Source organism: Nycticebus coucang, chromosome 12 (genome assembly GCF_027406575.1).
Source record: "Nycticebus coucang isolate mNycCou1 chromosome 12, mNycCou1.pri, whole genome shotgun sequence".
Lineage (NCBI taxonomy): Eukaryota > Metazoa > Chordata > Mammalia > Primates > Lorisidae > Nycticebus > Nycticebus coucang.
Genome location: NC_069791.1, coordinates 13,383,344 through 13,409,137, shown reverse-complemented (window position 1 = coordinate 13,409,137; position 25,794 = coordinate 13,383,344). Strand labels below are relative to the sequence as shown.

The 25,794-nt window shown below is 44.2% G+C and overlaps 2 protein-coding genes across 6 annotated transcripts in view; one reads left to right on the top strand and one right to left on the bottom strand.

The window, feature by feature from the left end:
• Positions 1-2,695: 2,695 nt before the first annotated feature.
• On the bottom strand, positions 2,696-5,872 carry LOC128562367 (RNA-binding motif protein, X-linked 2-like). The gene has a single exon (XM_053557268.1). The coding sequence runs from the start codon at positions 5,466-5,468 to the stop codon at positions 4,488-4,490; it is 981 nt and encodes a 326-aa protein (XP_053413243.1). The 5' UTR covers positions 5,469-5,872; the 3' UTR covers positions 2,696-4,487.
• A 9,195-nt stretch (positions 5,873-15,067) lies between these two features.
• The window catches only part of EIF4B (eukaryotic translation initiation factor 4B), a 47,386-nt gene continuing 36,659 nt past the window's right edge, over positions 15,068-25,794 (top strand). For 4 of the 5 annotated variants that reach the window (XM_053557253.1, XM_053557252.1, XM_053557251.1 and 1 more), the window contains exon 1: positions 15,100-15,304. In XM_053557253.1, coding sequence (XP_053413228.1) covers positions 15,292-15,304 — 13 coding nt within the window. In that variant the 5' untranslated portion in view covers positions 15,100-15,291. Of the gene's footprint in view, positions 15,305-25,794 lie in introns of all 5 variants that reach the window. The other variant, XM_053557249.1, reaches the window with a different exon arrangement.

Genomic DNA, 25,794 nt, shown 5'->3' with positions numbered 1-25,794 from the left:
GCATGTCTGGTCTCCTTTCTCATGGCTAGCAACTCAGTTTTAAGGGATCCCCTTGGCCAAGAGGAGGTCCAGTCAGTCTCCTGGGGGGACCCTTAAGAGTTTAATCTCAGTTCACAGTTATAACTAATTACCATGTACTGGGTGGCTTAAACAACAAACATCTATTTCTCACAGTTCTGGAAGCCTTGAAGTACAAAATCAAGGTGCTAGAAGATATGGTGTCTGGTGAAGGTCAGCTTCCTGAAGTGCAGATGGTGTAACCTCACATGGAGGGGAGCAGAGAAAGGAAGCAAGCTTTCTCATGTCTTTTTTTTTTTTTTTTTTTAAGACAGAGTCTCACTTTGTTTCCCTGGGTAGGGTGCCATGGTATCATAGCTCACAGCAACCTCAAACTCCTGGGTTCAGTTGATCCTCTTGCCTCAGCCTCTTGAGTATCTGGGACTACAGACGCCCTCCAACACAACACCTGGCTGATTTTTCTATTTTTAGTAGAGACAGGGTCATGCTTTTGCTTGGGCTGGTCTCCAACTCCTGAGCTCAGGGGATCCGCCCGCCTGGGCCTCCCAGAGTGCTAGGATTATAGGAGTGAGCCACTGCACCTGGTCTTTTTTTGGTTTTGTTTTTAAGACCGAGTCTTAATCTGTCACCCAGGCTAGAGTGTCCTGGCATCAGCGTAGCTCACACCAACTTCATCCTCCTGGGTTTAATCAATCCTCCTGCCTCAGCCTCTCAAGTAACTGGGACTACAGGTGCCTGCCACAACACCCAGCTATTATTTCTGTTTTTAAAAGACAGGGTCTCACTCTTGCTCAGTGAAAGGTAGAGAAGAGCTCCCAGAGATAAGAAGTTTAGGCCAGGTTTATTGAAAGGGGCAGAAAACCACCTGGGCAATTTAAAGATTGTGTCTGCACCAAGGGCTGTTGAAGTCTCTTTTATACTGGGTATAGGGAGAGGAAGATTCCACAGATTGCTAGAAGGTTCTGGTGGACTAGGATCTTTCTGGCAGAACTCTTAGGGTAGGTCCAGGCGGACTTCTTGTTCTAGGACAGTGGTTCTCAACCTTCCTAATGCCGCAATGTATTTTCATTGTTAAAAAGAGGTCATGGGGGCAAGCGCTTGTGGCTCAGTAGGTAGAGCGCCAGCCCCATATACAGAGGGTAACGGGTTCAAATCCAGGCCTGGCCAAACCACAACAAAAAATAGCCGGGCATTGTGGTGGGCACCTGTAATCCCAGCTACTTCGGAGGCTGAGACAAGAGGATTGCTTAAGCCTAAGAGTTGGAGGTTGCTGTGGACTTTGACACTATGGCAGTCTACCGAGAGCGACATAGTGAGACAGTCTCAAAAAACAAAACAGAATGTGCCTTTGCTCATTCTTCACTGCTTTCAGATAGTTGCAGGGTTTGGATTTTTTTTTTTTTTTGTAGCGACAGAGTCTGTACCGCCCTCAGGTAGAGTGCCATGGCGTCACACAGCTCATAGCAACCTCTAACTCTTGGGCTTACGCGATTCTCTTGCCTCAGCCTCCCGAGCAGCTGGGACTACAGGTGCCCACCACAACGCCCGGTTATTTTTTTGTTGCAGTTTGGCCGGGGCTGGGTTTGAACCCGCCACCCTCAGCATATGGGGCTGGCGCCCTACTCACTCAGCCACAGGCGCCACCCCTGGGGTTTGGATTTTTTAAAATTTGTTTGTCCATTTGTTGTTATCTAGGGGACGTCTATCTGCCAGGAATTTATTTGCCATACCAGGAACGGAATCCCTATATAATCATCATACATTTTTTTTGAGGCAGAATCTCATTTTGTCACCCTCAGTAGAGTGCTATGAGCATCAGAGCTCACAGCAACCTCAAATTCTTGGGCACTCCTCTTGCCTCAGCCTCCTGAATAGCTGGGACTACAGGCGTCCACCACTACACCCAGCTAGGTTTAGAGATGAGGTCTTGCTCTTGCTCAGACTGGTCTTGAACTCCTGAAGCTCAAGTGATCCACCCATCTCAGCCTCCCAGAGTGCTAGAGTTAGAGGCATGAGCCACCGCACCTGGCTTCATCATACTTTTTTTTTTTTTTTTGAGATGAGAGTCTTAAGCTGTCACCCTGGGATAGAGTGTCATGGTGTCATAGCTCACAGCAACCTCAAACTCCTGGGCCCAAGGAATTCTCTTGCCTCAGCCTCCCAAGTAGTTCATCATACATATTTAACATTAATCTTACATATTCAAAACTTGGCAATTATTTGGGAGAAATACACATCTTTTTTTTTTTTTTTTTGTAGAGACAGAGTCTCACTTTATGGCCCTCAGTGGAGTGCCGTGGCCTCACACAGCTCACAGCAACCTCCAACTCCTGGGCTTAAGTGATTCTCTTACCTCAGCCTCCCGAGTAGCTGGGACTACAGGCGCCTGCCACAACGCCCGGCTAGAGAAATACACATCTCAAAGCAGCGATATATTTTTCTTGGTTTGTGGGGGAAATAAAGCAGAAAACAATAATAAATTATTTTAGCTACCTAACCTAACTAAATAGAAGTAACTGGCACGTGAACCATATTCCATTATTTAGGGATTAGCTTAGTCCTGGTTATCTGCAGAATGTCTTTGCTAACTTTACTGGGAGGATGATCATAATAGCCACAATTAGCATCAGAGATTCATAAAATGATCAGAAAAAGATCTCTGAAATCACCTATTTTATTGCTGTTATTTTACAGAGTAAAAGTTTAAGGTTCAGAGAGTGAAGGGGGAATGCTTTAACTAAAATAATATAGCTGAGATTTTAAATGTTTTAAACTAGTAGGTATAATTATTTGTAATTATTTATTTTTGTATGATTCCACTTATTTGAAATACCCAGAATAGGCAAATCCACAAACATAAAACTGGTGATGACAGAGATGAGAGCAGGGGTGGAGTGTGGGGTATACAGTGGGAGGGGGAGTTATTGGTTAGGTGATGATTACACAACACTGTGAATGTACCGAATTCCACTAAATTGTTCCCTTTAAAAAGGTTAATTTTAGGCTTAGCACCCATAGCACAGTGGTTATGGCATTAGCCACATGCACCAAGGGTGGTGGGTTTGAACCCAGCCCGGGCCAGCTAAGTAACAATGACAACTGCAACAAAAAATAGCTGGGTGGGCAGCGCCTGTGGCTCAAAGGAGCATACCTCATATACCAGAGGTGGTGGGTTCAAAACCAGCCCCAGCCAAAAACTACAAAAAAAAAAATAGCCAGGCGTTGTGGTGGGCGCCTGTAGTCCCAGCTACTGGGGAGGCTGAGGCAAGAGAATCGCTTAAGCCCAAGAGTTGGAGGTTGCTGCGAGCTGTAACACCACGGCACTCTACCAAGGGCAACATAGTAAGACTCTGTCTTGGAGTTGGAGGTTGCTGTGAGCTGTGTGATGCCATGGCACTCTACCCAGGGCCATAAGTGAGACTCTGTCTCTACAAAAAAAAAAAAAAAAAGACTCTGTCTCAAAAAAAAAAAAAATTAATTTTACATTATGTGAATTTCACTTCAATACAAATGAATGAATTGCAAGGAAAATTTTGGAAAGAGACATATCAATGAAAAAAAATTTTTTTTAATTGAAAAGAATAGTTTTAACAAGGGAGTTAGTGATTTTTTTTTTTTTTTTTTTTTGCAGTTTTTGGCCAGGGCTGGGTTTGAACCCGCCACCTCTGGCATATGGGCCTGGCGCCCTACTCCTTTGAGCCACAGGCACCACCCAGAGGAAGGTGATTTTAGGAATGTTTTCACACTCACATCAAGTTGTCCAAACCTAGTACACCACATTTCTCACTGTATCATTCTGCCAACTGGAAAGGTCCTATGATGCTGATTCTTCAACATCTAACATGGACTAGAATTCTAGAATCATCTAGTATTTTCCCTTTTCTGACAATTACATCTTAAATTGGGGTCTATAGGTTTAAGATTCCCATAAATGAACCAAAAATAGAACACATACTCTGCTAAGTACCAAGTACATTCGTTTTCAGGGACAAACATGCTAAAACATCCAGGTTATATGGCTGCTGAAACCACAGCCCTCTCACTGACTCTTAAGATTCAAAAGGATTCAAATAATTCATCCCCAGAGGTTTTATATACAAAAAAAAAAAAAACACAACAGTAATAGCATAACTGAATTTGACTGTCTTTGAAAAACACAATTCAGGGCGGCGCCTGTGGCTCAGTCAGTAAGGCGCCGGCCCCATATACCGAGGGTGGCGGGTTCAAACCCGGCCCTGGCCAAACTGCAACCAAAAAATAGCCGGGCGTTGTGGTGGGTGCCTGTAGTCCCAGCTACTCGGGAGGCTGAGGCAAGAGAATTGCTTAAGCTCAGGAGTTGGAGGTTGCTGTGAGCTGTGTGATGCCATGGCACTCTACTGAGGGCCATAAAGTGAGACAGAGTCTCACTTTACAAAAAAAAAAAGAAAAACACAATTCATTGCCACATCTACTGAGCAGGTGAAAAAGCTTCAGTAATGCCTATGGTCACTGGGATTCGAGGAGTCCTGCTCCCAGGAGTGCCGGGCCCTTTTATGCCTGTGGGATTTGTCTCGGCTCTTACTTCTGCTTCTGTGACTACATCCTTCAGAACGCCCACTGTTCCGGCTAGAATGTATGTCTGAGCTTCCCCCTCTGTCCTTATCCCTGTTCTTTTCTTCTCTTGCCTCCTTCCTGCTTGAGGATTCATGTTCATGCTTGGGTCTCTCCTTCATCAGCTCCTTCTCTGGGTCCTTTGCTGCAGCACGGCAGGTGGTCCTGACCTCAGGGGAGCCTGAGCAGTGCTTCCATCCGTCCCTGGACTCTGGCTTCTGAACTCTTTCAGAGTTCTTGCTGCTGAGCTTCTTAGGGCCTGGGTCATCCTTTTCCTTTACTGCTTTGCTTCTGGATGATGAAGAAGAGGACGACTGCTTTGCCTGTACTTCGTGGTTGGTCTTCCCCTTTTCTTTCTTTCTTTTCTTTTTTTCCTTTTTTTCTTTGTGCTTTTTTGTGGGTTTGTCATCTTCAGAGCCCTCAGACAAACTCGGTGAGGGGGTATGAGCCCCACAGCCACTTTCCTGCAGCTTTCTGGTCTCCTCATCTACTTCTTCTGAATCCTTAGGAGCCCGATAGTCAGACACATGATCCACTCGGATAGTTCGCCCTTTGATCTTGATTCCATTAAAATTGTCAACGGCCAGAATTGTGCTTCTCTGGTCTTCATAGCAGAGGAAACAGAATCCTTTGGATTTCCCAGTCTTCTTGTCCCGCACGAGATTAATGTTAACAATCTCCCCGTATTGTGAGAACACACAGATGATGTCCCCTTCAGTCAGTTCATAAGGAAGCCCTCCCAAGAAGATCCAGGCGCTGTCCTTGTACTCAGAGTGCCAGGACACCTTATCCGCCACTCCAAGCTGGACCTCTCGCTCATTCAGCTCATTGATCAGCTTCACCTTAGTTAGAGGGTTCATCTTGGCAGGTTCTCGCTCCAATTCTTTGTAATTTTAAAAAGAAACATACATTTTTATAAAACAAGGTAATTAACAAAACAAAATTTGGACAATTTCAGCCAAATTACTGTAAGAAGCTCAAATACAAAATTAAGCAAATTAGCTGGCTGGGCGCGGTGGCTCACACCTGTAATCCTAGTACTCTGGGAGGCTGAGGCGGGTGAATTGCCAGCTTGCACAAGAGAAAAACTGAGGCAAGAGGATCACTTAAGCACAGGGTTGGAGGTTGCTGCGAGCTATGACGCTATGGCACTCTATCAAGGGCGACAAGGTAAGACTCTCTTTTTAAAAAAAAAAAAGAAAAAGAAAATTAGCTTAGTAAATGCAGACTCTGGAAAACAAGTATAAGCTTACATTCATTTATCTGTTTGCTATGTTTTTAACTTAGGTTACAAACATTTCCCAGTTTCAAACAGTCTAACAGAGGAAATCTTTTTTGCTTTATTCCTAGGAAAGAACATTATTTTGTTTTGTTTTCCCCGCTTTAATGAGGCATAATTCATGAAAATTGTATATACTTAAGGCAAGGCCGGGCACAGTGGCTCACACCTATAATCATAGTACTTGCAGAAGCTGAGGTGGCAAGATTTCTTTTTTCTTTCTTTTTTAAGAGACAGAGTCTCACCTTTGTCGCCCTCAGTAGAGTGCTGTGGTGTCACAGCTCACAGCAACCTCCAGCTCTTGGGCTTAGGTGATTCTCTTTCCTCAGCCTCCCAAGTAGCTGGAACTACAGGCACCCGCCATAATGCCCAGCTATTTTTTTGTTGCAGTTTGGCTGGGGCTGGGTTTGAACTCGCCACCCTCCGTATATGGGGCCGGTGCCCTACCCACTGAGCATTAGGTGCCACCCATGGTGGGAGGATTTCTTGAGACCAGGAGTTTGAGGTTGCAGTTAACTATAATGACACCACTGCACTCTATCCTGAGCAAGACCCTGTCTCCAAAACCAAAAATTGTATATACAAGGCATAAACATGATTTTGTCGTCGTTGTTGTTGTTGTTGAGACAGTCTCATTCTGTCACCCTGGGTAGAGTGCTGTGACATCATAGCTCTCAGCAACCTCAAACTCTCACGCTTGAGGAATCCTCTTGCCTCAGCCTCCCAATTAGCTGAGACCATAGGCATATACCACTAAGCCTGGCTAGTTTTTTTCTATTTTCAGTAGAGACTATTTTCACTTTTGCTCAGGCTGGTCTCAAACTACTGAGCTCAAGCAACCCACTGACCTTGGCCTTCCAGAGTGCTAGGATTACAGGCAACACCCATCCCATCCGGCCACAATGTGGTGTTTTGATAGACACATACATCGTGAAATGATTACCAAAAGCAAGCTACTTAATATGTCTATCATATCACATAGTTACCTTTTGTGTGTGTGATTAAGAATACTTAAGATCGGGTGGCGCCTGTGGCTCAAGGAGTAGGGCGCCGGTCCCATATGCCGGAGGTGGCGGGTTCAAACCCAGCCCTGGCCAAAAACCACAAAAAAAAAAAAAAAAAAAAGAATACTTAAGATCTATTCGCTGAGCAAATTTCAAGTATGCAATACGGTATATTATAGTTACTATGCTGTGCCTTAAATCTCCAGACATTATTCATCTTATAACTGAACAATGTACTCTTTTGACCAGAATCTCCCCATTTCCCCCATCCCTCAGTCCCTGGCAACCACACTCTTTATTTCTATGAGTTTGACTTTTTCAAGTTTCCACAAATAAGACCATGCAGTATTTGTCTGTGTCTGGTTTATTTCACTTAGCATGATACCCTCCAGGTTTATCCATGTTGCCAAAAATGGCAAGGTTTCCCTCTTTTTTAAGGCTAATAATATTCCTGTGTGTGCATGCACGCATGTATGTTTGTGTAGTGTGCATATAATGTTCATCACTTAATGACAAGGACCTTCAGAGAAATGTGTCAATGGGTAATTTTGTCACTGTGTAAAACTCATGAAGTATACTTACACAGCCCTAGATGACATAGCCTACTACACACCTAGGCAATATGATATAGTTCATCACTCCTGGGCTACAAACGTGTACAGCAGTTTACCATACTGAATACTGTCCAAGGGGTCCAGTCTTTTGCCATTCTGTGCCAAATCAGAAGAAGAATTTTCTTGGGCCACACATTAAATACACAAACACTAATGAAAGATGAAGAGCAAAAAAAAAAAAAAGAAATGGTCCACACATAATTTTTGTGGTATCAGCTGCCATAGATAAGCAAGAAAATCTTCACATTGGCCTGCAGGTTGCAGGTTGGACACCCTTGCTAAGAAACTAACAAAATGGTAAGTATTTGTGTACCTAAACATATTTAAACACAGAAAAGGTACGGTAAAAACCAGGTGTTATAATTTTATAGCACCACCATTGTATACACAGTCCCTTATTGACTGAAACATCATTATTCAGCACGATTGTACCACATTTTCCTTATCTATTCATTGGTCAATTGACACTTAGGTTGTTTCCGTATCTTGAAACCAATGTTTTTAAGGAGTATGTTTTCCAGTTTAATTAACACTAAATGAATCCAAACATGCACTGTGAGAACCTCTTGAAAAACTCTTCAATGAAGGCATATTTCCTGAAAGACTGACTGTTAGCCCTTTTAGTACCAACAAATCTTCACTAAGCACCAGTAATTGAAAGCACAAGGAAAAAATCAATATGAATCCTGCCTTTAAGGTCTGGATAGACCAGGAAGGGGAGACAATTCAAGAAGGTGCCAAAAAGAAGGTGCAGGCAACAGTCCTAGTGAGAATGGAAAGGCTTCCTGGAAAAGGGGACAGTTGAAAAGCCCTTGAAGAATAGATTTTTTTTTTTTTTTTGTGGTTTTTGGCCCGCCCGCCACCTCTGGCATATGGGACCAGCGCCCTACTCCTTGAGCCACAGGCGCCGCCTGAAGAATAGATTTTATTGTTGACTCATTTGATAATGAAGAAGAATATTCCAGACAGAGCAAATGGCAACAAAAAAAAAAAAAAAAAGAAAGAAAGAACAAAAAAAGAAAAGAAAAAGAAATGAAATGAAAAAAGACTCAAAGTTAGGAAAGTACAAAGTGAACATAAGCAGATAAGGGAGATGGGTAGGAAATAAGTTTGGACAAGTAATGTGGGGCTTGAGTATACACAGCTATGAATGTCTCACCAAGCTATGTAGAGTCACGGAATGTTTGTCAGCAAGGGAATGTTTTTGGACTTAGGAAAAAAATTCTGGCAGCCATGCACCACATAGATTAAAAAGGAAAGACATGCCTGTAATCCCAGCACTCTGGGTGGCTGAGCCAAGAGGATCACTTAAGCTCAGGAGTTCGAGACCAGCCTAAGCAAGTTAGCTGGGCACAATGGCTCACCTATATTCCTAGCACTATGGGAGGCTGAGGCAGGTGGATTGCCTGAGCTCAGGAGCTGAAGACCAGTCTGAGCCAGAACAAGACCCCATCTCTAAAATGGGGTGGTGCCTGTGGCTCAAAGGCAGGGCGCCGGCCCCATATGCCAGAGGTGGTGGGTTCAAACCCAACCCTGGCCAAAAACCACAAAAATAAATAAATAAAAAAAAATAAAAACAGCCAGGACTAGAGGTGCATGCCACAACACCCGGTTATTTTATTTATTTATTTATTTATTTATTGAGACAGAGTCTCTTTGTGAGTGAGAATCACTTAAGCCTAAGAGTTTGAGGTTGCTATGAGCTGTGAGGCCACAGAACTCTCGTCAGGGCGACTGAGTGAGCCTCTGTTTCCCCAAAAAAACCTCTTGAGTTCAAGGGATTCTCCTGCTCAGCCTCCCAAGTAGCAGGTACGCACCACAATACCAAGCTAATTTTTTCTATTTTTAGTAGAGACAAGGTCTCCCTCTTGCTCAGGCTGGTCTCAAACTCCTTAGCTCAAGGGATCCTCTCACCACAGCCTCCCAGAGTACTAGGATTACATGGGGTGAGATAGTGCACCCAGCCAGGGCAACTTGTTATATAGCAATAGATAACCTTTTTTTTTTTTTTGAGATGGAGTCTCACTATGTTGCCCTTGGTAGAGTGCTATGGCATCACAGCTCATAGCAACCTCATACTCTTGGGCTTAAGAGATTCTCTTGCCTCAGCCTCCAGAGTAGCTGGGACTATAGGCACCCGCCACAACGACAGCTATTTTTTGGTTGCAGTTGTCATTGTTGTTTAGTAGGCCCGGGCTGGGCTCGAACTCGCCACCTTTGGTGTATGTGGCCGGTGCCCTACCCACTGAGCTACGGGTGCCAAGCCAGCAATAGATAACTATTATTTCTTCTTTTTTTTTTTTTGAGACAGAGCCTCAAGCTGTTGCCCTGGGTAGAGTGCCGTGGCATCATAGCTCACAGCAACCTCCAACTCCTGGGCTCAAGTGATTCTCCAGCCTCTGCCTCCCAAGTAGCTGGGCCTACAGGCGCCCGGCTATTTTTTTGGTTGCAGCTGTCGTTGTTGGGCAGGCCCAGGCTGGAACCCGCCAGCTCAGGTGGATGTGGCTGGTTCCTTAGCCACTTGAGCCACAGGCACCGAGCCGCAATAGATAACTATTAATAACACAATTTAATTCCTCTGGATTTCTTCTGAATAAATGCTACAATGTGGTTGTCATAGACTTATTTTGCAAGGTTTTTTTTGAAACGGAGGCTTAGTCACTCTCTGTAGTGTGTTGTGGCATTGTGGCTCACCTCAAACTCTTGGGCTTAAGTCATCCTCTTGCCTCAGTCTCCCAGGTAGCTGGAAGTACAGGCCCCTGCCACAACACTCAGCTGTTTTTTTAGAGATGGGGTCTTAGTCTTGCTCAGGCTGGTCTCAAACTCCTAAGCACAAGCAATCTACCCACCTTGGTCTCCCACAGTGCTGGGATTAGAGGCTTGAGTCAGTACGCCTGGCATAAGTTTTCTTTATTTATTTTTATTTACTATTTTTTTTTTGAGACAGAGTCTCACTATGTTGCCCTTGGTAAGGTGCCATGGCGTCACAGCTCACAGCAATCTCCAACTCTTGGGCTTAAGCAATTCTCTTGCCTCAGCCTCCCAAGTAGCTGAGACTACAGGCGCTTGCCACAGCGCCCAGCTACTTTTTTGTTGCAAATTGTCATTGTTATTCTAGCAGAGTCAGGCCGGGTTCCAACCAGCCAACCTCGGTGTATGTGGCCAATACCTTAACCACTGAGCTACAGGCGCCACCAAGTTTTCTTTATTTTTTTTTTTGTTTGTTTGTTTTTTGTGGTTTTTTGGCCGGGGCTGGGTTTGAACCCGCCACCTCCGGCATATGGGACCGGCGCCCTACTCACTGAGCCACAGGCGCCGCCCAAGTTTTCTTTATTTTTAATAAAATCTCTGGGAAATTGGGAAAAAACAGGGACCAGATGCTGTGTCTATACCTCAACTGCTTGCTTGCTTGACCAAATCAACCTTGTAGGGCCACTGTGAGGACTGAATAACCTAGTTTATTTTGTTTTCCACAATGGGGATATTTTAGGTGCTCAGTAACTGAAAGTCTCTCCCTTACCCATACATCCCTATGATTTTTTTTTTTTTTTTGTAGAGACAGAGTCTCACTTTATGGCCCTCGGTAGAGTGCCGTGGCCTCACACAGCTCACAGCAACCTCCAACCCCTGGGCTTAAGCGATTCTCCTGCCTCAGCCTCCCAAGTAGCTGGGACTACAGGCGCCTGCCGCAACGCCTGGCTATTTTTTGGTTGCAGTTTGGCCAGGGCCGGGTTTGAACCCGCCACCCTTGGTATATGGGGCCGGCGCACCACCGACAGAGCCACAGGCGCCGCCCACATACATCCCTATCTTATTTGGTTTTTCTCTGAATGTTCTGAAATCTACTGACTCCAATGGTCAATTTAATTCTTTTTTTTTTTTTTTTTTAGAGACAGAGTCTCACTTTATGGCCCTCGGTAGAGTGCCATGGCATCACACAGCTCACAGCAACCTCCAACTCCTGGGCTGAAGCGATTCTCTTGCCTCAGCGTCCCAAGTAGCTGGGACTACAGGCGCCCGCCACAACGCCCAGCTATTTTTTTTTTTTTGGTTGCAGTTCAGCCGGGGCCGGGTTTGAACCTGCCACCCTCGGTATATGGGGCCGGCGCCTTACCGACTGAGCCACAGGCGCTGCCAGGTCAATTTAATTCTTTTTTTTTTTTTTTGTGGTTTTTGGCTGGGGCTGGGTTTGAACCCGCCACCTCCTGCATATGGGACCGGCGCCCTACTCCTTGAGCCACAGGTGCCGCCTCAATTTAATTCTTAATTCAGTTGTCTCCCTGATTCTCAGGTTATCATTCCATCTTACTGATTCAAACCAGAAGAAATATAGACTCTCAGGTCTTATCCCAGTCCTAATGAATTTCAATTTGACTCTTTTAACAAATCCTTCAAGTGATTTATAAGCACGTTAAAATCTGAGCAGCACTGGATGAGTATAGCTCAAGCCTAATAGGGTTGCAACAGAGCCCATACCCCCTCCCCAAACCACTCCTCCCAGGCTTTGCCACCTAAGTAAATTGCATCACCTAGCTGCTCAAGCCAAAAACTTGTTATGTGGTCCTGGCAACAATAATCCCTTTTTTTTTTTTTTTTTGAGACAGTCTCGCTTTGTCACCCTTCGTAGAGTGCCATGGCATCATAGCTCACGGCAACCTCAAACTGTTTGGCTCAAAGCAATTCTCTCACCTCAGCCTCCCTAGTAGCTGGGACTACAGGTGCCCACCACAATGCCTGGCTATTTTTACAGATAGGATCTTGCCTTTGCTCAGACTGGTCTCAAACTCCTTAGCTCAGGCAATTCTACCCTGCTCAGCCTCCCAGAGTGCTAGGATTACAGGCATGAGCCACTGTGCCTGGCAATAACCTTATTGTTAAATTTTTATTTATTAATTTGACAGAGGCTCACTGTGTTCCCCAGTCTAGAGTGCCATGGCACCAGCCTAGCTCATAGCAACTTCTTCTCCTGCCTCAGCCTCCCGAGTAGCTGGGACTACAGATGTCCACCATAACACTCAAGTTAATTTTTTCTATTCTTAGTACAGATGTGGTCTTGCTCTTGCTCAGGTTGGTTTCAAACTCCTTAGTTCATGGGATATGTCCACCTCAGCCTCCTTAAGTGCTAGGATTACAGGTGTGAGCTACCTTGCTTGGCCTAATTTTTATTCTTTAGAGACAGGGTAATGATCTGTCTACTAGGCTGGAGTACAGTCGCACAATCGTAGCTCACTGCAGGGTCCAAAATTCCTGGGCTCAAGCAACTTTCCTACCTTAGCCTCCGGAGTAGCTTGGTCTATGGGTGTGTGCTACAATGTCCAGGTGGTCTCAAACCTCTGATCTCAAGCAATCCTCTATCTTGGCCTCCCAAAGTACTGGCCTTGTACAGGTACGAGCCACTTGGTCTGGGTTCAGCAACAACCTTTTAACTGGACCTTTTCTTCCATTATTATGTCTGTATAATCCAATCTCTAACTTGAATAATCCTTTTTCTTTTTTTTTTAAATTAAAGTGTGACTTACGGGCAGCGCCTGTGGCTCAAAGGAGTAGGGTACTGGCCCCATATGCCAGAGGTGGCAGGTTCAAGCCCAGCCCTGGCCAAAAACTGCAAAAAAAAAAAAAAAAAAAAAAAAAAAAAGTGTGACTTACATAAAGCACACAAATCTTACTTGTATAATCTGATAAATTTTACTGTATACCCCCATATCTATCATTCACATCACGATACTAAGTAATCCTTTTAAAAAATTTATTTCAGGGCGGCGCCTGTGGCTCAGCGGGTAGGGCGCCGGACCCATATGCCAAGGGTGGCGGATTCAAACCCAGCCCCAGCCAAACTGCAACAAAAAAATAGCCGGGTGTTGTGGCGGGCGCCTGTAGTCCCAGCTACTTGGGAGGCTGAGTCAAGAGAATCACCTAAGCCCAAGGATTTGGAGGTTGCTGTGAGCTGTGTGACGCCACGGAACTCTACCGAGGGTGATAAGGTGAGACTCTGTCTCTACAAAAAAAAAAAAAAAAATTATTTCAAGTCATGACATTCCTCTGCTTAAAATCATTCCATGCTTTCCCAACCCACTTGAAGTAAAATCCAAACACCTCCTAACCCTGGGTTACAAAGCCTCATATGATCCAACCCCTGTCTCTCAAACTTCATTTTGTACCCCTCTTCCCCCTCCCACACTAGCAACCCATTTTTAAATCCCATAACTTGCAAAGGTGTTCCAGTCCCAGAGCTTTTGCTTTAGCTGTACATCCTGTCTTCTCCTAAACCTCTTCAGATGTTCCCAGGGCTGGCTGTTTGTAATTTAGATCTATCTAAATGTCACTTCCCCAGAAGCCTTTTTTTTTTTTTTGTAGAGACAGAGTCTCACTGTACCACCCTTGGGTAGAGTGCCGTGGCATCACACAGCTCACAGCAACCTCTAACTCTTGGGCTTACACGATTCTCTTGCCTCAGCCTCCCAAGCAGCTGGGACTACAGGCGCCCACCACAAGGCCCAGCTATTTTTTTTTTTTTTGTTGCCGTTTGGCCAGGGCTGGGTTTGAACCCACCACCCTCGGCATATGGGGCCGGCGCCCTACTCACTGAGCCACAGGCGCCGCCCCAGAAGCCTTCTTTGATCAGGCAATCTGAAGTTGCCCCCAATCATCACCTTGTTTTAGTTATCTGCTGAACCATTATATCCAATATTTTATTTATTTGTTCCTTATCATGTCTTTTCCTTACTAGACTATAACCTCCTTTGGGGCTATTTTGTTTTGTTATACCCACAAGTGTCACTAACAGTGCCTGGCACAAGGCTGGTGTTCAATGAAAGCTGGTGCTCAAATGAATGAAATGCAGTATCTGCTCTGAAATAGTAAGGGCCTAAATTTGACTAAACTTGGTAAACTGGAGCATTAAATTAGGTAAAAGGCCCATGACAATTAAGTGTTCAATATGTGTTACCTTCCCATACCTTCTAAACACGCCTAAATAAAACCATTCTTACACAGCAAGCTGGGTTTGCCTTTGATTATTTTTTCTTCTGCAACAAAGGTCATTTATAAAGAAAGTGGGGCTGCGTGGTGGTTCGAGCTTATAATCCCAGCACTTTGGGAGGCCGAGGAGGGAAGAATGCTCAAGGAAAAGAATTCCAAACCAGTCTGAGCAAGAGCGAGATTACGTCTCTAATAAAAACACTAACAGAAAAATTAGGAGGGGGTCGGGGCACTCGCCTGTAGTCCCAGCTACTGGAGGCAGGAAGATCGCTGGAGCCTAGGAGTTTCAAGTTACAGTCAGTTGTGATGATGCCACTGTACTCTAGCCCAGGTAACAAACACCCTGTCTCCAAAAAAATACAAAACACCAAACTTCAGACTTCCCTTTCAGAAAATCAACCGAGGCACACCCACTCTAGGTTCAAGTCCACCTTGATACAGAGAAAAGAGAGTGAAACCAACTAACGCACCCACCCTTCCCTCTTACCCCACCAACAGGAAGTCTGCCCAGCACGAGACCCCGCCCCGGGCACGGCTCGCGTCTGCGCGCAACCTTACGTAAAGCGTGAGGAGTTTCGCGACAGCCTAGGCTCCACCCCTTTGGCCATACGTCGCACAGGTCTTCCTGTCCGACGCCGCGTCACCTCCCTTCGCTGCTTTACGAACCCAGGGCAGCGCCGCCCCGCCTCCTGTCTCCGTCCTCACTTCCCCGCCCCCTCCCAGTTTTGCGTCTCCTAGCCCGACGCACCCGCTATAATCACGTGATTGCTTCATCCGGGTCCTTTGCGTTCTCTCTCCCTCTCCCAACATGGCGGCCTCAGGTGAGCGAGCGGCTGAGCGCGGCCAAGGACCGGGCTCCGTAACCACCCTCCGAGCCTGATCCACTGATTCCCTCGAGTCTGGGAGCGGGCAGCATCGGCCCCCTTCCGACTTGGAGACTGCGGCAGGCTGGCAGCGTGGCTATGTTAGGTTATCGCCCCGGGATGTTTTGGGGGAGGGGAAGAACACCTACCCCTCCCCCTCACACCCTTTTCACCCCGTCTGCGCGAGGTTGGAGTAGGCAGTAATGGTGGACTCTGGTTTCAATTGGAGTGAGGAAGAAGCGCAGAAAGACCTGCGGGAGGCGCGAGGCCTTTTCATAGACGTGAACCACTGTGCCCGCGTGAAGGCGTGGAGGAAGGAAGGAGGCAGTTGGCGCGCGGACGAGTGCATATTAAGGTCTCCGAGGCGCGAGGCCGTTGCGGACAGGAGTGGGGGCAGGGGAATAAAGGGGGGGGCAGTTAGAATGCGAGCGCGAGTCGGTGGAGGGGCGGGGGAAGGCAGCGGTGCGCGTGCGCTGTAGGAAAGCCCAGGGTCGTGGTGACGGGCGTGCCTTAAAAGCGTGCGCTAGAATCCTGATGGCATGCTTTTTCGCGCTTATGTTGCGCTCTTTTATGTCCTTTTGCTTTATTCTCTTCCCATTCTTCCAAGGGTACAAGTGTTAAGTTTGGAGGTTGGAACTACTAGACATAGATGGAGTGGGGAGCCCAGCGTGGATCGCCCACGTGTTGGAGAAGTCGGGGTGGGCACCTAGACTTCCCTCTGCTGTCTCTTGTTTTTCCTATTAAGTGAACACTTTTTGCTCTGGGCAAACCATGTGGCAAGCGCCCTGCTCTTAGGGAGTTTGCATTTTGGCTGAATTTTGATAGGTCCAGTGGTAGGGTTTACCTCTTTTTTTAAAAACAACTGTACAGTTACTGGGAGATGATATTAAAACAGTGCTCACCAGTGGCTAGAGTGGTGAGTTACTTGGGTTTGTAGTGGAGTTACAACAGCATTGGTGGGCTGTGTAACATCTTGTAGCATTCATTGATTTTACTTTTGAGAATATAGTTCTTTTTTTCTTGCATTCTGCAGAGCATTTTTTAAAAATTCTATCTGGACGCTCATTTCTAATTCCGGGAATTCATATTCTTTATTATTACAAGAAAACTAAAAATTATGGTTGTCTTTGTTAAGAGACGAGAATTTACTTCTAAGCTGTCTGTGGACCTGGTTTGGTTCAACCAGCAGAACTTAACTTGAGCTGAGTCAGAGGGAGAGCAGGACACTGGGGGAGTGGAAAATGAGGCTGCTGGGACTCCCATTATAGCAAAGAGAAGTGTAATTTTTTTTTTTTTTTTTATAGACAGAGTCTCTGACGCCTCGTGCTGTCACAGCTCACAGCAATCTCTAACTCTTGGGCTTAGGTGATTCTCTTGCCTCAGCCTCCCGAGTAGCTGGGACTTCAGGCACCTACCACAACGCCGGGCTATTTTTTTGTTGCAGTTTGGCCGGGGCCGCGTTTGAAGCCGCCACCCGGGGTATATGGGGCCGACTCCCTACTCAATGAGCCACTGGCGCCGCGGAGAAGTTAGGGTTAGGGTAATTTTTATTTAAAGGGAAGCAGAGATAAGCAGAGGCTTTTCCTGAGAATAGAAAGGGGATTCTTTGTGTGTGGGCGGGTATGAGGACATGTCACACAAAGGCTGTGCACCAATATATAAGTACTTTTGTCCACATTCCTCCTACATTTATCAGTAAGAATTCCCATTGGTTCCCGTTAGGCCTTTAAGTGTGCTGTTGTTATTTCATTGGTACCAATTACCTCATTATCACATAAATCCTATTTTCTTTACTCTGTGCCAGTAATTGTTACTTTACTAGTGACGGTGTGGTGACATCTATTAGTCTCATGTTTGTGGCAAGCACGGTGTACATTGTTCTGTGCCAGGGATCCTTGTCGTTTTATGGGAAGAGCATTGTCTCTTTTATCGGGAAATTATTCACCAACTAGAGGACTTGGGTCACAGGCTAGAAGTTACATTTTGCTGTATTTTCAGGGACACCACTTGCTTAACTAGGTCACACCCACCCAAAATTTCTCATTTTGCTTCAGGGTCCTTTCTAACTTGCTTGTCCAGAAGGCCCTAATTTTCTTCCACCTCCCTGTAGCCCTTTCAGCCTCCTTCCATCTCTAATTAGGAGCGTGTTGAGGGAATTGAGGTGCATTTGAACATAATACCTTCGTTGGTGTAGTGCTTGACAATTGACCAAATCCTTTTATTTATACACACACACACACATATGTTGTCTTACATGTTTATCTTGGGTAATGAAGGAAGATGGTGGTATTTCTCAGGTGAGAAAAGTTATTTGTTAAAAGTCACAGCGCTTTCAGGTGGCAGACCAAGGTCAAAATCTTTGAGACTCCTAATTCTCCTTTACCAAGGTGTCACCCTCAGTTTGGGATGCTGCCCAAAAGTCATCTGAAATCTTTTTTTTTTTTTTTTTTTGTTGTTGTTGTTGCAATTTGGCCGGGGCTGGGTTTGAACCCGCCACCCTTGGCATATGGGGCCGGCGCCCTACTCACTGAGCCACAGGCGCCGCCAAGTCATCTGAAATCTTAATAATTTTTTTCTCCTGTGGGCCTAAATACTGTATATAGTAACCATTGCATAAAGTACTTTGCTTAGATTTGCCACCTTGACTATTTAGTGTCATGCTTTAGTAAAAAGTCTTATTTCCTTTCTCTTTAGCTTTTGTGGAATTTTTAGAGGTGGAAGACATGATGCAGTTTTCTAGTCTTTCCTTACACTGAGTTGAGTGAAGTCCAAACTGTTTAAAGCAATTTACTCAGTGTTCCCTTCTCTTCCTTTCTTTTTTTAATTGACCCTCAGACCTCTGGGTGTGTGTGTGTGTGTGTGTATAGAGACGGAGTTTCACTTTATCACCCACAGTAGAGTGCTGTGGCGTCACACAGCTCACAGCAACCTCCAGCTCCTGGGCTTAGGTGATTCCCTTGCCTCAGACTTCTGAGTAGCTGGGACTACAGGCGCCCTCCACAATGCCCAACTATTCTTTTGTTGCAGTTTGGCCCAGGCCAGGTTTGAACCCACCCCTGTCGTTATATAGGGCTGGTGCCCTACCCACTGAGCCACAGGTGCCACCCTTTTTTTGAGGGGGGCTTAAACGATTCTCCTGCCTCTGCCTCCCAAGTAGCTAGGACTACAGGCACCCGCCATGATGCCTGGGTATATTTTGGTTGCAGCTGTTAGGATGTCTTTTGGCAGGCCCCATCTGGATTTGAACCTCCCAGCTCAGGTGTATGTGAATGGTGCCTTAGCCGTTTGAATCACAGGTGCCGAGCTGAGTTCAGTAAGTTTTTATAACTAGTGCTCATATCTGAGCATAAAGTTATATCTTACAGTGTGCCCTTGAGGAATATAGAATTTATCAAATTTCTTCCCTCTCTTTGAATGTTTTCTTATCACATTGACTTTGTTGAGTAACCAGTATTCCCAGACCAAAACCAGCACTGTGTTACTTGGGTGGGTTGTTGGAAATGGATCTTGTGTTTTCTCTGTGAAAATACATGGTACTACTTCAGAGGCCTCTTTTACAGTCAGATTAGACCCAAAAATTCTTTGCAGTAATACTCTTTTTCAGTGTGACCCCTTCAAGAACTGAAAGTGTGTAGAATGAAGATAATTTGAATTCCTAGGAAACTTGAAATTCCTAAGAAACTTGCCCTCTCCAGGGCACTTAATTCCTTGGTTTGACTTAAAAAGAATATTTCTTAAAACTAAGACAATTCCATTTTTCTTAAAATTTCATTGTGATTATTTCAGTAGACTTTTTACAAGATAGTTGTCTCTTAAGTCCAAGTTTCCTCATTTGTAAAGTAGTCGTCTGCTGTTCTCTTACAAGGAATCAAATGTGGTTGATGCAGGTTAACATTTAAAATGCTTTAAAATTGGAAATAGTATATGTAAGCTTATGCACAGGCCTTTGATTTGTATGCTTTAAAATGTCATGATATCTTCTGCGGGGATCACATGGTGTCCAGTGGTTTTTATACAGTGCTGACCCTAAGAGTTAAGATGCTCATTCAAGGGTTGACATTATATGTTGTTCTCTAATTGCCTATTTTCAGATCCCATCATTAACACAGAGGATGCCAAAAAGTGTATACACGTTTCAAGAAAGAAAAAAACTTAAAATTGTAGTACTCAATATATACCAATAACAAACAATGAATACAAGTCACATTGAGCACCTTTTGTAATTGAAAAAGTCAAACATGGTATATATAAAATTTGACAAATCTTTTCTTTCTTAAAAGGCGTATACATTTTTTGGCATCCTCTCTGTAATTATTACTTTGAGAGTAGGATACTCTGATTCAGAATGCCAATACCAAAACTCCTTATAAAAGTTCAAATACAAAGGATACTGTCAATTAAAGTAAAACAGTGTTTCTAGTAATGTCATTGGAAAAATAGGTATGTTCATCTATATATGAATATGTACTTATTTAATAACTGAGCTCTAATTTACAAGCCATATATATGACATATATATTTTTTTTTGTGGAGACAGAGTCTCACTGTACTGCCCTCCGGTAGAGTGCCGTGGCGTCACACGGCTCACAGCAACCTCTAACTCTTGGGCTTACGCGATTCTCCTGCCTCAGCCTCCCAAGCAGCTGGGACCCCAGGCGCCCGCCACAACGCCCGGCTATTTTTTTGTTGCAGTTTGGCCGGGGCTGGGTTTGAACCCGCCACCCTCGGCACATGGGGCCGATGCCCTACTCACTGAGCCACAGGCGCCGCCTATGACTAATATATATATATATATATATATATATATATTTTTTTTTTTTTTTTAGGTGCACAGAGCTTTATTTCCATTTGGTCCAAGGCTTGGGAAAAGCCTGCAAGGTGTTTAAAAAGCTGCCTTGTGGCTGGAGGAGGCTGCTCTGGCAGACAAGTATATTTTTATTAGTCTCAAAACATCACAAAATTTATTCCTTTTTCATGATGATGGAGGAAAGAATGAACTTGAGTACAATATTATGCACATTATCTGCATGTTTATTGACTGCACACAGAGAAGTCAGTTTCTTAGATTTGTAATACATATTATTAAGGTCTTAGTGATGAGAAACTGCCCAAAGCCAGAAGTTTAACTCAATTTTTATAGCTCCTCTTATGGAGAGGCTCCAACCAGTTTGCAGAATATTTAACATAAGTGCATTGGTACTTATTTTATTATATAAATGGTGAAATTAAGTGTCCCCGGAGTGGTAAGGGAAAGGCAGTATGGCATTGTTTCTCATACTGTGTCAAGATGACACAATTAGGTATGAGATGTTATGTATCTGAACACAGGGGTCAAGATGGTAAAGCTTATCAATTAGGTCTGACTTTATCTTACTGTGCTGAACTTACATAAATGATTCCCAACTTACAATGGTTTGATTTAGGATTTTTTATTTTTTAGTGGGTTTATCATGTTAGTAAATGCATTTTTGACTTAGGTTTTTCCACCAGTGATGGCTTTATCATAATGTAACCTCTATATCATGATGTAGCATTTGTGTAGTGCAGTAAAGGTGAAGCTTCTCGACATCATATTGTATTATATGAAACATCTTTTCATGGCTGGGTTCTAACCAGTGGTAAAATTAATTCTAGGCACTCTGTTACTTGGGTGGGTTGATTACATTTTTACAGTATTCTTGGTTTTTGGGAAACACTTGTTAATCACTAATTAAAGTGGTTTTTAATTTAATTCCAGAGAATTTGGCAAGACTCGCTTTTAAAAACATTCAGATACAGGGCGGTGCCTGTGGCTCAGTGAGTAGGGCTCCGGCCCCATATGCCGAGGGTGGCAGGTTCAGGCCCAGCCCCGGCCAAAAACTGCAACAAAAAAATAGCCAGGTGTTGTGGCGGGCACCTGTAGTCCCAGCTGCTTGAGAGGCTGGGGCAAGAGAATTGTGTAAGCCCAAGAATTAGAGATTGCTGTGAGCCATGTGACGTCCTGGCACTCCACCCAAGGGCGGTACAGTGAGACTCTGTCTCTACAAAAAAAAAAAAAGATACAGTTCATATAAAATTTTAGTCATAGATGATTATCTGCATTATTTAATTTCAGAACATTTTCATCACCCCCACACCAAAAAAAACCCTTACCCATTAACCATCACTTTGCCTTCCCTCTTACCACTATAATCTGCTGTTTTTATGGAGTTTGTATAAATGTTATCTCGTAACACCATGGTGTTTTATGACAAGCTTCTTTCACTCAATGTGTTTCAAGATTCATTTTTATTGTAGGTTCATCTATGAGTGCTTGTTCCTTTTCATTGCTAAATAATGCTCCATTATATGAATAAACTATATTCTTTTTTCCATTTCAGTTGATGGGCATCTGGATTATTTCCCCCTTTTTGTTAAGAATAATACTGCTATGAACATTCCTATATGGGTTGTGACACTTTTCTGACTTTGTTAGCTTAACTAAATTTTGTTTTGTTTTGTTTTGTTTTTAGAGACAGAGTCTCACTTTGTCGCCCTTGGTAGAGTGCTGTGGCATCACAGCTCACAGCAACCTCCAGCTCTTGGGCTTAGGCGATTCTCCTGCCTCAGCCTCCCAAGTAGCTGGGACTACAGGTGCCTGCCACAACACCAAACTATTTTTTGTTGCAGTTTGGCTGGGGCCGGGTTCGAACCTGCCACCCTCGGTATATGGAGCCGGTGCCCTATCACTGAGCCCAAGCGCCGCCCACTTAACTAAAATGTTGAGAAGAGTTGATAACTCCATGAAGTAAGTGGAACTTAGGCTGGCAGTGTCTAAAATTACAAACTTAATTTTTGCTAAAGCCTGGTCTCAATACGAGGTTGCCATGAGCTAGGCTGAGACCATGGTACTCTAGCCCAGGAGACAGAATTTCAAAAAAGAAAGAAAATTAGCCAGGCATAGTGGCAGGTACCTATAGTTTCAGCTCCTAGGGAGGCTGAAGCAGGAGGATTGCTTGAGTCCAAGAGTTTGAGGTTGCCAGGACCTAGGCTGATGCCATGGCACTCTAGCCTGGGCAATAGAATAAGACTATCTAGCCTGGGCAATAGAATAAGACTGTCTCACAGTGGTTACGGCACCAGCCACGTACACCAAGGCTGGCGGGTTTGAACCCAGCCCAGGCCAACTAAACAACAATAACAACTGCAACAAAAAATAGCCAGGTGTTGTGGTGGGCGCCTGTAGTCCCAGCTACTGGGAGGCTGAGGCAAGAGAATTGCTTAAGCCCAGGAGTTTGAGGTTGGTGTGAGCTGTGACGTCACAGCACTCAACTGAGGGCAACAAAGTGAGACTCTGTCTCAAAAAAAGAAAAACGGACAACCAGTCTATAGATTTTATCATTTCCAATATCTGTCATATGGTCCTTTTATTGCTTAAAAAGTGAATAACAGGAAAACATTCTGAGGAGAAAAATAGAGGAAGCACATTTTTATACCTGTTGTATCCTGATAACTGAACCTTCAGTTTATTACAGTCACTTTCTGCTAGTGTACTTTATGTAGGACTAACATTTTCTTTTCATTTGTCCGTTTATTTACTGAAGTGAAAACATCACCCCAGAGACATTTGGCAATGTCTAGAGACATTTTTGCTTGTCATAATGGGCTAGGGATAAGAAGGATTCCTACTGGCATCTAATGAGTAGTAGTCAGAGATTGCTGCTAAACATCCTACAATGCACAGGACAGTCCCCGCATGAGAAGAAATTATTCAAGCTAAAATGTTTATACTACTGAAATAGAGAAACTCTGACTTGAGAATTAAGCTGATGAGTTGTATTTATTTTTGTATCTATTAAAAAACAAATCCTATTAAGAGGACTGCAAATGTATTTTTTCTTGTTTAAGAACTTGTAGAAAGGTTCGGCACCTATAGCACAGTGGTTACGGGGTCAGCCCCATACACCAAGTGTGGCAGAACATTTTTAAAGATGCTTACTTTCTAAGATTTTTTATTATTTAGGCCGGATGTGGTGGCTCATGCTTATAATCCTAACACTGTAGGAGGCTGAGGCAGATAGATTGCTTGAACATAGGAGTTCAAGGCCAGCCTGGGCAATAGTGGGAATCTCCCCCCCATCTCTAAAAATAGAAAAAGTGAGGCAAGATGATTGCTTGAGCCCAAGAGGTTGAGGTTACTGTGAGCTGTAACAACAGGGCACTCTATTCAGGGTGCCAGAGTGAGACTTTTGTCTCAAAAAGAAAAAAAAATAAAAACTTCGCCTACAGGGATATGTAAAGAGCTTACGGTATATGGTCCCCCCTCCCTTGATTGCCCCCTTCTATATAAACAAGAGGGACATATTTTGTTAGGTGATTTGTTAACTTTTTAACCAATTCATTTAAGATTTAGAGAAATTAAAAGAACCAGTTCAATTATTGTGTCAAGGGATTGGTAAACCTGGAGCATTAAAAAAGCAAAAGGGAACATTGTTGAAATCCTCTTATAATGGGCCTAGGTATTAGAGGAGTATATAGGACATGGAGAATTCAGATAACATCTTTATTGCAGCGGTTCTCAACCTGTGGGTCGTGACCCCTTTGGACTGTATTAAAGGTTCACGGCACTAGGAAGGTTGAGAACCACTGCATTCTTATTGGAATGAAATAGAGCATAACAAACACTGGCACCAGCTTAAGATTTTAAGATTTATTGATTTTTGCTTCTCCAGAGCTAGTTTCTTAAACCTGCTTATACATTGTGACTGACTTGACTGGTGCTGCTAGGTTTAGAAAGCAATCTTGTGAAGGAACTTTAGCCTATTTTTGAAGACCCATACAATAGTGAATTCTCAACGAGAGGGTTGAGAAGGTGACAGGAAGGGAAGATGATGTATGATTCGAAAAGATATTCTAAAATTAATAGTGCTTTGGGCAGCGCCTGTGGCTCAAAGGGGTAGGGCGCCGGCTCCATATGCTGGAGGTGGTGGGTTCAAACCCAGCCCTGGCCAAAATGCAAAAAAAAAAAAAAAAATAGTGCTTTAATATTTTTTAGACATGATGTTTAATTTGTTTTGAAACTTCAAATAACATTAAAAAAGAGTGAGGCTTCTGTTTGTCAAAAGAGTCAAGGGGTAAGAATTGAGAAACCCTGATCTACAAAGTTGATTTAAGCCAAATCAGACCAAAGGGCAGGTAAATTCCAGATTGTACTGTTTTGTTTTATATACATAAAATAAGGAAGGAAGGGACAGAGTCTCACTGTACCGCCCTCGGTAGAGTGCCGTGGCGTCACACGGCTCACAGCAACCTCCAGCTCTTGGGCTTAGGCGATTCTCCTGCCTCAGCCTCTCAAGCAGCTGGGACTACAGGCGCCTGGCTATTTGTTGTTGTTGTTGTTGCAGTTTGGCCGGGGCTGGGTTTGAACCCGCCACCCTTGGCATATGGGGCCCGCGCCCTACTCACTGAGCCACAGGCGCCACCCCTTACTCAAAATCTTATTCTGTGTTGAACTTGACCTCATTGTACTGACCACCAGCCACCATCAGCCAGTTCTATTTTTATTTCCCCAATGGCAAGACTGGTTAAAATTGAATATTACCTGATGATACTAGATTAAGCCTCATAAAGAAGGATCTCTAGCTAGCATCCTACTACTCCGAGACTTCCTTTTTTTTTTTTTTTTTTTTTTTGAGATAGGGCGTCAATCTGTCATCCTGGGTAGAGTGCTATGGCATCACAGCTCACAGCAACCTCAAACTCTTGGGCTTAAGTGATTCTCCTGCCTCAGCCTCCCAAGTAGCTGGGACTACAGGCACCTACCACAACGCCCAGCCATTTTTTGGTGTCGTTGTTTGGCAGGCCCAGGCTGGATTCCAACCCGACAGCTCTGGTGTATGTGGCTGGCACCTTAGCACCTTCAGCTACAGGCACCAAGCCACCCAGACAATATTTTTCAATTAAAGGATATAAAAAAACTAAGCCTACACATTATAATTTTTCTACGTCATGTCTGGTTAGAATTAGCTTATTAAAATTTCCCCTAGATCTTCCCATGTGAGATGGGGCAATATCGGTGCTATAAAACTCAACCTCTGCATAATTGTTTTCTTTCAAAATGATAGCATAAATTAAAAATGTGATCTGGTTGATCATAATGATGCTTTTGGACCTTAAGTCACTTGGAAGAAAAAGATGGAGACTTAACAGCATTCATGCTGATCTTTTATTTGCAGCTGGGTTTATCTAGTTTGCACATTGCACCTGTAATACACCCGGTTCATGCTGTGTCCAGAGGGTTTGTGACATTCATAGCAAATGGATCACGTTTATTTCCTGAAAGTTTAATTTTAAAAGAAAGATATTAGCCGGGCGCTGTGGCGGGCGCCTGTAGTCCCAGCTGCTCGGGAGGCTGAGGCAAGAGAATCGCTTAGGCCCAGGAGTTGGAGGTTGCTGTGAGCTGTGTGAGGCCACGGCACTCTACTGAGGGT

Bases quoted from the DNA above. Each gene is read 5' to 3' on its own strand.
- LOC128562367 (XM_053557268.1), bottom strand. From the start codon at position 5,468: ATGAACCCTCTAACTAAGGTGAAGCTGATCAATGAGCTGAATGAGCGA.